Source organism: Cervus canadensis, chromosome 4, assembly GCF_019320065.1.
Source record: "Cervus canadensis isolate Bull #8, Minnesota chromosome 4, ASM1932006v1, whole genome shotgun sequence".
In the NCBI taxonomy this organism is placed as follows: Eukaryota; Metazoa; Chordata; class Mammalia; order Artiodactyla; family Cervidae; genus Cervus; species Cervus canadensis.
In genome coordinates this window covers 51,499,104-51,512,043 of record NC_057389.1, presented here as the reverse complement: position 1 = coordinate 51,512,043, position 12,940 = coordinate 51,499,104, and the positions used below count along the sequence as shown (strand labels likewise).

At 37.7% G+C, this 12,940-nt stretch overlaps 1 protein-coding gene across 5 annotated transcripts in view; it reads left to right on the top strand.

The window, feature by feature from the left end:
* Positions 1-1,603: 1,603 nt before the first annotated feature.
* Positions 1,604-12,940, top strand: part of RBM27 (RNA binding motif protein 27) — a 57,210-nt gene continuing 45,873 nt past the window's right edge. For 4 of the 5 annotated variants that reach the window (XM_043465106.1, XM_043465103.1, XM_043465105.1 and 1 more), the window contains exons 1-2: positions 1,605-1,863; positions 11,213-11,331. In XM_043465106.1, coding sequence (XP_043321041.1) covers positions 1,805-1,863; positions 11,213-11,331 — 178 coding nt within the window. In that variant the 5' untranslated portion in view covers positions 1,605-1,804. Of the gene's footprint in view, positions 1,864-11,212; positions 11,332-12,940 lie in introns of all 5 variants that reach the window. The other variant, XM_043465104.1, reaches the window with a different exon arrangement.

The window sequence follows — 12,940 nt, the reverse complement described above, 5'->3', positions numbered from 1 at the left end:
CAGGGGTAAAGATTCGCCTGCCAATGAAGGGGACACAGGAGACGAGGCTTCCATACCTGGGTCAGGAAGTTCCCCTGGAGGAGGAAACGGCAACCCACTCCAGTAGTCTTGCCTGGAGAATCCCATGGAGAGAGGAGCCTGGTGGGCTATGGTCCACAGGGTTGCAAAGAGTTGGGTGCACACATACACATGCAGGGGGTCCACATATTAGCCTGCAAGCCCGACCATGTTGGCACCTGTTCCTAGACACCTGTGAGGTAACAATAACTTTTACACTTTTAAATGGTTGGAGGAAAAAAATCAAGGGAGTATGTTGTGACACATGAAAACTCTCTCACATTGAAATTTTCATATGCCTTTTATTGGAACACAGCCACAGTCATTTGTTTCCATATTACCTATGACCTATTTCATGCCAAGAGGGCACAGTTGAGTAGTTGTCAGAGACCTCATGGCCCACAAAACCAAAAAAATATTTGCTGTCTAGCCTTTTACAGAAAAAATTTGCCTACATCTGCTACATATTTATATTACAGTCTGTCTGCTTATTTTGGGTTGACCCATCTCTTTTATATGAGGTGTATGCTCATCAGGTATTTTTCATAATGTTATGATTACAACGCATAATCTCATAGACTGTTCAGCTTTCTGGGAGGAAGGACTGTTTGTTTTGCTCACCACTGGAATCCCAGGGTCTTACACAGTGCTGGTATACAGCAGGTGCTCACTAATCGTTGTTGAATAAAAATTCTAACACCAGTGCCAAGCCAGTCATTTCAAAACTCCAAAAGGAAATTTTTCATCTAGTACAAACCAATTTGCCCATTTCAGTGATTTCAATTTTTTAAACATTATTTTTAAAAACTTTTTTGCTGACCAACATCTTCCCTGCACAAAATCCCCATCGAACTTTAGACAAGCAATGAAAAGAGAATTTTTTTTTAAAATGGAATTCTTTTTCTCCCTTGTAGAGAATATACTAAAAATACTGATAAAATTGAAATGGCCTCTGTCTTCTGCAACCGTTGCGCCACGTTTTTAAAATGACGATTATTGGAGTCCAAGGCAGGGTTGCCATAGCATTGTGCATAATTTAAGCACAGCAGCAAAAGATACCAGCATGTGTGCCGAACAAAATGAGCGTGTGAGGAAAAAAAGTAAAATTTTGCGATCTGTGCACAGTGTCGAACGTGAACGTATTGCACGTTATGTTGCAGATTTACTACAGCTGAGTCATTTCGGGACACTAGTGTGTGTTTCCAGGAAAAAACGGGAGGAAGGAACCAGGCTGAGGGGCTCACCAGGTTCCCCCAGGCACTCCCAAGAGCAGACACCGGTATTCCGCGGCGGGCGGCGGCGTGGTTTAAAAAAAAAAAAAAAAAAAAAAAGTGCCGCGGCCCCTTTAAGAGCCACAGCACCTTCTCCAAGATACCATCTTGCACCAGGAGTTCACGTAAGCTCTCTACCTACCTTGGTAAATCCCTCCTCCTTTACTGGGTACGACCGGCGGGCGGGGCGAACGAGCCTGTTCATTGGCTTTGCGTGCACGGCCCTCTCTTTCCTATTGGTTCCAGCGCTCGCCACTCGACGCTATCTCCCACCCTCCTGTGCCGTCGGGCTAGGTTGAGTGAGGGCTCTTGGGTTAGTTCCTGTTAGGCCCCGGCCGGGGGAGTAGGTTGAAGTCTCCTAAGATGCCCGGTGGGCTGAGGCACCCGGAGCTGTGAAGAAGGCGTGAGGAGGCGGCTAGGGGCGACTCGCGGCAGGCCCGAACAAGAGCGGCGGCCGAGCCCGCCTTCCTTGCACCATGCTCATAGAGGATGTGGATGCCCTTAAGTCCTGGCTGGCCAAGTTACTGGAGCCGATGTGAGTGAGGCAGGCTGGGCCGGGGCTGGCGAACGTGGGCGTTGGGGGCCCGCGGGGGCGTGGGGGGAGGGGAAGCGGCGTGGGGGAGGGCGGAGCGGAGGGGCCGCGGTCGGGAGGTCCCGGCGACGTCTTCTCTGTAGTACTATCACCATTGTGGGGGGGTGGGGGGAGGAGAGAAAGGGACGTAGAGGCGGTGTGGCTCTGGGAACGGGGCGGGGGGGCGGGGAGGACAGCGAGGGCTTTTGAAATACACGTTTTAGGGTGCTCAAAGGGGGAGCGGGAAGTGAGGGAATTTAAAATACTGCTCTTTGAGAACTGAGAGAGTAATCGGGGCTCTTGAGTTTTAGAATTTGAATATCGGGATCTTGAAGGGAGTAGCAGGATATCAAGCGTTTTACAAACAGTATTATTCCGGGACTAAAAGATCTAGAAGCGGAGTATTGGGGGCCTTTTGGAAGCATGAAGGGAGAAAAGGAGAGTAGGGACATTGAGGGCTTTATAGCTATTACTGATGAGTTCTAAGGGTTCAAAAATATTGAATTAAAATAGGGTAGTGGATAGGGATTTGTGGACACTGAAGTGTTTGGGGAATTATTAGGAATCTGATAAGGCTATTAAGGGATGCTATTATTGAGGAGTTGATAGTGCCAAGAGAGCTGATGATTTTTAAATACCATTAGGGGTTGGGAAAAATGAGATTTTTGTAAGTTTGTTTGGGGGTTGAAAGGACTACTCGAGTATGTAATATTATTGGAGGACAGGCTGAAAGGGGTATACCGGCAGCACCAAGGGATTTTTAGATGCAGGTATTGGAATAATGAAACGGGTAGTGGAAAGAAAGAGTTTTGTAAATGCTGAGAGGATTGGGCTGTAGGATTATTGGTGAGGGGTTTGTTTCTGTTATCTGGAGTAGTATGGTGGAAATACTGTTGGGACCCTTGAAATAAAGGAATAGCGAAGATATGAACTTTTTGTTGGTTTTGTAACCGTTTTAAAGGGATGAGATGGTGAAGTGTTAATTTGGGACACTGGGGTATAGGTAGTCTCTGAAAGGTATCTCCGTGAGCCAAGAGGAAAAGCTGGAAGGAGGGTAGGAGGAGGTGGTATCTAACTCTCTTGGGAAAGAAGTCATGGGGAGGGATTGAAAGGAATCATTTGCTGCCCCTTTGTCATTTCTACTTATTACTTTTCCTCCTACTGGAGGTGAGGGCTTTCTGGCTGAAAGAAAAGGAGTACAAGAAGAGATGGGCAGGCTTTGATTCATTAGATCAGATAGTTTTAGTGGAAAAATTGAGTTTTTGCAGAGGTGGAAATAAAGGGTAATTCGGGAGGTGTGGAGGTGTGGTGAAGTTGGTTGGTAGGAGACTGCTACTTCCCTGTTTGTCTGTTTGCTTGTGCTCCTGAGAAACCCTGTTAACTAACTTGATGTTTTGCTATTTGGGTTTCTTGGGGTGGGATGGTAACACCTAGGAAGACTCATCTGTAGTCCATTGTGTCAGCCTTGTGAAGATGGTAGGGTGGGAAAGTGAGACAGCATTAGGGGAATTTTGATGTCTGAAGTGGTATTTGCTTTCTGAGGATGTGTGTTATGACTAGAGCACAGGTATGAATGAGTATACTCTAAGGGCTTCTGAGTTTTACATTAGTGATGGTCTAAGTAAACTGCAAATGACTTCTGGGCACACTTAAAAGTTTTATAGAAGAATATGGGCCTCTTAAGTGTGCATCATACTTTTCCAACATACAGTATCAAGATTGGAGCACAAAGGTGGAAATGGATTGTGATGAAGGTGGGAAATCATGAAGTAAGAGTTTGTGAAATTGACTGTATATGGAAGAGGCTAAGAATAGAAAAAGGTCTATTAAAATACAGAACAGGAGAACCTTTGTGTTTTTAGTTGGTTGGTAGATACTTTTGAAAGTATTAAATGTTGGTAATACTTTTGAAAGTATTAAATGTGTGTTTTATGTCTTGAGTAGCAGGTGACAAGTTTTAATATTATAGTTAATTATTTTTTTAAAGCTCCCTAAGATGTTTTGATCTGGGTAATGTTTTTTGATTTTTTTCTTATTGTCAGAATTTAGTTTGGGTGGGAACTTAAGTCTCCCTAGGGTGTTTTCACCAGATTTTTTGGACTATTTGTGCTGATTTTGTTCATATATATTCTGTAATTTTCATGGGTAAAAGTTATCTTTCAAAATGATTAGTTTCCCCATTTGTTTTGAGTTACATGTTCAACGTAAAGCTCACATCATGCCTCTTTTAAATTTTTGTTACTTTTTTAGTGTTAAGAAAAATCTGAAATCACTGCTTAGACTTAATAATAGAGATGATTTTCCTAGAACTACAAATTACAAAATAAACTACAAAACAAATGCTTATTTTTAACTCATATAGGTAATGGTTTTGGGTGAAAGTGTTAATAAATAGTAAAGGCAAGTGCAAATGTCACATATATTCTCATTCTTAATATGTTGTCATGGGAGATTTTTTTTGTCTAGACATCCTAAAATGTAAGAAATGATATGCTGAAGTGGGTTGTATTTTTAAGTTTACTTTTTCATATTCCAGATTCAAGAAAATTATCATGGGAGATTGGCATGTTGCTACAACATAGCATTTCAGAGCAGTTGTCAGGCTTTCATATAATGTAGTTGCAGTGGATATGTTTTAATCAGACTGTAGCTGTGTACATGATTTCCTGTTGCACTTTCTTATTTAGCTTAATTTAAAATTATCTAAATTTAGGGAATTCCCTGGTGCTCCAGTGGTTAGGACTCTGTGCTTTCACTGTCGTGGACCTGGGTCAATCCCTATTGTGGGAGCTAAGATCCTGCAAGCCACATAGATGGTCAAAAAAAAAAAAAGTAACTGAATTATAAAAGTTCTTGATTTTTAGGGATTTTTAGTATGGTCCACCTTGTCATTAGTGAAATGAAGTCATGTAACAGAATATTATGAAACCAGTCTCGTTTGTATGTGTTTGTGCCCCATAGACAAATTAGGAATCTCATACTGTTAGAGCTTATCTGTTTCCACTCCTTTTGTAGATGTGGGACATATTTGTTACCTTATTAGAGGAGGGACAGGAGGAGGGAGACTAGAAGAAATGACTCCTTAACTAGCTGTGGGCCACCCAGTACCATTTTCATTGGCAGTGCAGTAAAAGGGAGAGAAACCATCTTAGTCCAGGAGTTTCTCTCTCTTCCTACTGCTGCATGAATAGTATGAACTCACAGATCTTGTCTGGGGTCCTCATCTTTCTTCAGTTTCAAAATCTTCTAGATATCCTAGTTATAGAGACTATGTAGGGATTATACATGGGTAGGACATGTCATGATTTCTTTTTATTACAAGTAACTGCTCACTTGAACTATCAGACTCCTTAAAGATAAGATTCTAAGTAAATCTAGAGGATAAATCAGCCAGTGGAGAAATTTCTACAAATTTAGAAAACATTCAAGCAAGCATTTTTTAATAACAAACATGCATTTCTACCAAAAATGTTGTCTTTAATGAGGAATGTTTTAAGTTATTTTTATTTTATATATATTTAATATGTATAAGTACATCTAATTCACTGCTGCTTATTAGGTTTATTGTAAAAATTTGTCTTGTGATAATAATTTTGTAATGTATAGAAATACCAAATCACAGCGTTGTACACCAGGAGCTAATATAAGTGTTTTAAGTCAATTTTACTTCAAAAACAAACTCATAGAAAAAGAGATCAGATTTATGATTACCAGAGGTGGGGTTGGCCGGAGGAGAGTTTGAAGATAGTAAATAGGTACAGACTTCAAGGTACAAGATATATAGTACTAAGAATGTGAAGCATGATTAATATAATTAACCCTGCTGTGTGTTACATATGAAAGTTGAGATAAAATCCTGACTTCTCATGACAAGGAAAAAATGTGTTTTTTGTTCTTATTTTGTATCTATGTGAAATGAATGTTCACTTAATTTATCATGGTAGCATTTCATATATGTAAGTAAAATCATTAATGCTGGTTCAATTCGGACATACATAGTTCTTTATGTCAATTATATCTCAAACTGAAAGAAAAAAGCTATGAACAACCACAAAAAATTGCCTTGATACATGTTTTGAAGAGAGTGATAGGGTTTATAATACTTTCTGGGCAGTTGCATTCATTCATTTATCTGTCATCTGTTTTGGTAGAGCATCATTGTGCGATGCAGGGCATTTAGTTTCTAGATCTATATTTGAGTCACTGACTTTGGAGAGTTTTCTCACCTTTCTGTGTTAAACAATTAATTATGTTAACCTTTTACCTATCTCACAAATATGAGTATTATAGTGCAGACTATAAAAAGTACTTTATGTACCAGAATCATTAAATATAAGTGAATTTTATGGTTTTTGAAATGTGAAAATATATTAAACTCTTTTTGCAGAAATACTTATTAATACTAGTGTTAAGTCCTTCTGCCACTTAAAGAATAATCAGTCTAGTGCATGACAGATTCTCATTGCAGGCCCTAGACAAGAATTGGTAGAGAAAGCCATTGACTTGATGTGCAGTTTCTGTGAGTTTAGGCCATATCAAGATCTTTGTAAAAAAAAAAAAAAAATGCTGTAAAACATTAACTTTGTGTCATTTCTGAGTATGATGGAAAAGACACAATAATGTTCGTTGGGATGATTCTATTGATGCAGTGGTCAGGGGGTGTATATTTGGGTTGAACTCTAGAGTTTACATGCTGTTTGCATGTTTGCAATCCTTACCAAATTAATTTTGACTAGAAATCTCTGCAGTTGCCCAAATGGGAAGAAAAATCACCGTGTAGCAGCTTGTTAGATCTCACCTCTTAATAAATGAACTGCAAGGATAAAATGAGTATTTTGTAGGTATGTTCTTGAGACTGGAAAGTACTGATAATTTTCTAAAATGTATGTAGTAGCTTCAAAGAATTGATGTCCCTCTAAAGTTCTGTGGGACGTGTTTAAGGAGACCATTCACTATTTCATAGAAGACTTATATTCTGGCCCAAAGACTTCTTGGCAAGTTTTAGTATACTAAGTTAGGAACGTATTTGTTCTTATATCCTTTGGTCTGACTCCTAAATGTTTCTGACTTCACTCTCCCTGGCCCATTTGCTATAGGCTAGGAGCCGTATATTGCCTTCATAGCCTCGTTTCCTACCAATGTCTTCTCTCATCCTCTCACAGTATTGTTACTTCATTAATAATCTCTTTGTTTAGCCATTTGATATTTTGTACTATAATTATTATTTTTTCATTTCCTTGTGACTGAGGGCAAGGTCTGTCTTGCTCAAAGTAACTCCATTTCCCAGCAAGAAGCTTGGCATTTCCTTAACATTTAGTAAATGTCTAATCAATGTCCTCATATGTGTATTTAGGTTGGTCACAATTAGAAAAGTGTGATTTTTTTTTTTTTAAGTAGTCTCATTTTCTGAGTGTGCTTAGCTGGTGGCTACTGTGCTAGGAGCTGTATAGTTCCAAGTATCACAATGGTGTTTGCAACTGAGAAACGTCTGTTTTTCCCCTCCAGATAAATCTCGGGGTATTTTCTTCCACATCATCTTCATTCATGAGAGCCCCTAACTAATGATGGGGAATATGAAAGCTTTCATTTGAAAAGACGTGGAAGTACCAATATTTTTGTTTCCTACACAATAGTAGTAGTACAGTAGCCTCCAGCTAAGCACATCGAGAAAATCAGATTACTAAAAGTATCTGTAAGACTGAGTTGATAGCTCAGTGGATGTGTCAATACCTGCAATGGTGATTTCATTAAGAAGAAAAAAGACATTTGAGATTTTTACAGATAAGACATTTCTGGGCACTATTTCTGTTAACTTCTCGTGATAAAAATTCATTCTAAGCAATTTTTATTCTTTTAAATAAAAATAGATAATGGAAACATGTTTGTAGAACATTATGCAAGATGTGAATTTTAAAGAATCCTCATTTGTAACTTCCATTAAACTTTAGGAAACTTCTAATGGTTCTTTATTTTAACTGAAAGGTGATTACTGATTGAGGCTTAGAAAACATTAATTTGTCATGCAGATAAACATTAGAAAAAATGTATATGCTGTGATAGATTTTACTTGCATGGAATAGAAACTGAGTTTTAGTTCCACAGGTAGGCTGTCTCCCTGGTCTTGAATGGATCACTTGATTTGTCTTTACATATTTACAAATTTAGGCATCTGTAAAGTGAATAATAATTGATCATGCTGTTAAGGGGTTTCCCAGGTGGGGCTAGTGGTAAAGAACCCACCTGCCAGTGCAAGAGATATAGAGATGTGGGTTTGATACCTGGGTTGGGAAGATCCCCTGGAGGAACGCATAGCAACTCACTCCAGTATTCTTGCGTGGAGAATCCCATGGACAAAGGAGCCTGGTGGGCTTCAGTTCTTAAGATTGCAAAAAACCACAACTGAAGCGACATAGCACACGCACACACATGCTGTTAAGACCTTTTAGAGACTATAGAATAGTACGTTTTGGTGGATGTTATTACCTTTTCTAATCTCTTTGTTATGATGGAAACCCCTTTTTGTCTAGAAACGTGTGTTTAACATAGCCATGGCCCCATAATTTCAAAATCTCTTTCCAAGATATACTTTGTCCCTATAGTTAAGCAGAAATGAATTTCCATAAGCTTTGGTTATAAATGAAGAGCTAAAAGGGTTTTTTAAAAAAATTAATTAATTATTTTGGCTGCACTGGGTTCTAATTGCAGCATATGGGATCTTTGATCTTGCATTGCAGCATGTGAACTCTTAGCTGCGGCACATGGGATCTAGTTCCCTGAGCAGGGATTGAAACCCAGATCCCCTGCATTAGGAGAGTGGAGTCTTAGCCACTGGACCACCGGGGAAGTCCCAAGAGCTAAACGGTTTTAAATACTCTTTGGGTACTGTTTTTGTAAGAGAAGTAGGAAGTGGCCCTGCATTTGTCTTGTAACCTATCAAGGGTCTTAGTCATGCTCATATTTTTGTGACATACTTCTGAAAGTCGTTTTGGTCTAGTGTTAGTATTGGTATCATGTCCATGTCAGTGAAAGTCTCTCAGTCATGTCTGACTTTGCAACCCCATGGACTATCCAGTCCGTGGAATTCTCCAGGCCAGAATACTGGCGTGGGTAGCCTTTTCCTTCTCCAGGAAAGTTGGTGCCATAGCTACTATTATAGTATAGCTACTACCATAGCTACCATTATAGTATAGCTACTATTATAGTATACTATTATAGGATAGTATAGTATACTACTATAATGGTAGCTTGACTAGATGAACCTTTGTTGGCAAAGTAATGTCTCTGCTTCTTAATGTGCTGTCTAGGTTGGTCATAACTTTCCTTCCAGGGAGAAAGAGTCTCTTAATTTCATGGCTGCAATCACCATCTGCAGTGATTTTGGAGCCCAGAAAAATAAAGTCAGCCACTGTTTCCACTAGGAGCTGTTAAATTTAAATGGTCCCATTCCTTTGGCTGTAAACGTGCTTTTTGTATTTTATGCAGAATCATTTATTAACAATTTATTAACAATCAGTTGTTCACTCACATTAAACAAATATTTAGAATCTATAATCAGTCTTTTCTTGGTGTCTACTCCTACCTTGTAACTATTCATCTTGAGTTTTATCACTGTTCCATCAAAATGTATTTCATCAGAAACAACCTAATTCTGTATTTGTTTATTAGTCTGAATACTAACTATATGTAGAAGATACCTGGATTTGTTTAACTCACCTCGTTTTCCAGTAATCTGAGTTTCACCTGTTTCTCACTGGAAACCTCATATTCTTACCCAGTGTTATACCTGTTAGGTCCTGAGACTCCTTGAAGGTTCCCATAACATCAGGGAAATAACATTGCTTCTTTTCTGCCATTCTTAGTTATTTAAATAAAAAAATCCTTTCTCTTTGTGTTTAGAATATAAGTGGAGATGGTATATGTCCATTTTAGAATTTAGCAGTTGGATTTATTAAGGTAATCTGTTCATAATTCTCCAAAATATAATCATTTTATTTAAGGATTCCAGCTTTCTTTTAAGTAATACATAACTCATCATCTGTGTACTTAGACTTCTAGTGCACTTTGACATTTGCCCATCATTTTTTAAAAATTAGTTTTGAGTTTTGTAAAATTGATAGAATTGAAATTTACTCTTAGAATTTGGTACATAAATGTTTTAAAAGTATACACTAGAAGGGAAGTAAGGGTGTTGGTGGTGTTTTTTGCTTACTAATATCATAAACTTATTGGAAATGTGATTGATAGCTTGAGCTGAAACTTTTTTAACTTTCTGATTTATAGTAGAGGCCCAAGGATCATAGAATAAGATTAGTGTTTTATAGGGATATAATCATTTTGCTTGCATAATGATTTTACTTCTTGTCATTCTGAGTTTTTTCATTTTATCTTCACAACAGTGCTGTGAAGCCACAAAGGATATATGCTACTTAAGTGTACATTCATGGGGAAAATAGAATATAAATATATAAGCATGTGTATGTATTTGTTTATATAAGAAGAAAACTTTCTATTACTTGTAATATATATAAAATGTCAAGTCTGGCAGATTGCTGTACATTAGGAGTTGGCAACTCAAGGATCTTGTGCTGCCCTGGCATAAGAGATAATTTGGAATGTCAAAGTCAGGTTACTACTGACTAGAAAAAAAAGTGACGTAGATAAAGGTTATCTCTGCTGCCCTTTTACCACTTCTCTTATCCTTTCTAACTCCCCAATCTTTTCTTTCTTCCTAATAGCTGCTGAAGTGTTTGCCAATAAAATTTAAGGTGACATGCTTTTTGTGTTCTTACTTTTTGTCTTAAAATGATCCTTAAGATACTCACTGAGAAGATTAGAGGTAGAAATTGCCATTTTTAGATGCTGGTGCTTGGCATTACAGAGAATGGAAAAGCTGTCCCATCACTTGCCCTACTTCTTCTTCATTGATCACTCAGAACAGAGAGTTCCTGAGGAGATCTACAGCACTTCTACAGCCTGGGAGTCAAGCTGCACCTTAAGAGTCCATTGCCACCCTTTCCCTATTACCATTGAGAGCAAGTAAATATAGATTCATTCCAAAGTTCTGAGTATAATTGGAACATTGAAAATAGGAGGCACATTATTTTATAAAAATAAGCAGAAAAAGAAAAAGTTAACTATAGTATATATATAAATATGCTCTTTGTTAACGATAGTCGCCTATGTTTGCAGTCATTTTTTAAAACAAAGTTTTTTACTTGAAGCCTCCCAAAACGGGGGTGGTTTCATTAATGACATCAGTATTTGAAAAAAAAAAAAATGTTTAAAAATACTTGTTTTCTCTTTGTCTAACTAGATGTGATGCTGACCCTTCAGCCTTAGCCAACTATGTTGTAGCACTGGTCAAGAAGGACAAACCTGAGAAAGAATTGAAAGCCTTTTGTGCCGATCAACTTGACGTATTTTTACAAAAAGGTAATTATTATAGGCCTTCAACCGAGTATTTAAATAGAGATTTTAAATTTAAAACTTCCTGATAAAATCTTAAAGATAAAGCTTGAAAGGAAAGAAATTGGTCAGAGCCCTTCAAATACTTGAATATACCTATTCATGCTTAATTATTTATTGTGTATTCGGCAAAACTTTTTTCCCTTTCCTACTCTGCTCCTCTCCAATATTGAGGCAGTGGTAATTCAAGTACTTTTTAAGTGAAAGAATCCTTGGAGCTTGTGGTAGAATCTAGTTAATGGTTAAAGAGTAACAATTTTAAAGATAATGAAGCTGCTTATTCTTACTGTTTATTAAGACAATGAAGGTAACTTTTTCTCCTTCTTGACTGGGGCTTCTTGATGCAAGAAGAAATGGGCATGCTCCTCTTCTCTGTGTGTCTTTAACTTCTTATCTTAGCAAAATCTTGTTCCTAGTCTGCAGAGCTTCCTGGGTGCCTCCCTGCTGCTTCTGTAACCTCATCTCCTACCACTCCCTGTCATTTGTTTCATTCTAGCCACATGGACCACCTTGCTGTTTTGTAAAGCATGGCAAACATGTTCCCAACTGAGGGCTTTTGAACACTGTTTTACCCTTGCTTGAAACACGATTTCTCATGGTTTCTGGCCTCTTGTCAAATGTCATCTTCTCAGAGTGGTTTCCCCTGAACATCCTGTATACAGGATAGGTCACGCTCTCCTCTTCCCATTTTTGCTTTATTATTTTTTCATGGCATTTGTTACTCCCTGTCATGTTATATGTTAATCTGCCTGTTTATCTGTGTGTGTCTCTCTCCACCTCCCGTTTGTCTTTTCCTTTGTTAAGATTGGAGACTCGGAACCTACAGACTTGACATGTAGAAGATACTCAATAAATATTGTTGAATGGACAAACAGGAATGTGGATATTTTATATTTACTAGTTGAGATAGTTGTTAATAATGAGAAAAGATCCTTTAGCTCAAGTATCTGCTGAGAAAGAAAAGATAAGTCATATGGCTTCTCAGTCTAAAACAAAGGATTACATATTTTTTATGCATTTTTAAGGCTTTTTATACAAAATTAATACAGAATTCTTTCAGTACAAATGAGTTTTTTCTAAATGTATTAATTTATATTGCTTAGTTTTAATTAAAGATAGTCATGTATATATTTTAAATTACAAAAGTAATACATGTTTTAAAAAGTGCTTTAGAAATGCAGAGGCAGGTGAAAACAGTCTTCTGATCATAAAGTCTTTTGAATGGTCTGATTAATTTGTCTTAAAGTTATGTGTAAGAAGAGCTTACCATTTTATAATCATGGAAAATGCTTACTACACAAATTAATAACCTAAAAAGTTTATGAAAAGATGCTTTTCTGAAGAAAAAATTTGACATTTTAGAAATAGCTATTTGTATAAAACGTGTAGCAGTTGCGGTGTAAATAGAATCTGTATTATACCTTTAATGTCCTCTGTAGCTCTTCCTGAGGGGTAGGACCCATGGAGGTGACTTGAATTTGGTTTAAATAACGTAAATATCTTGACATTTAATTTTTAATAACTTTCTCTGGTTCTCTCCATTAAAGAGTCTGAAAAAGTTACAAAATAGAGCAGC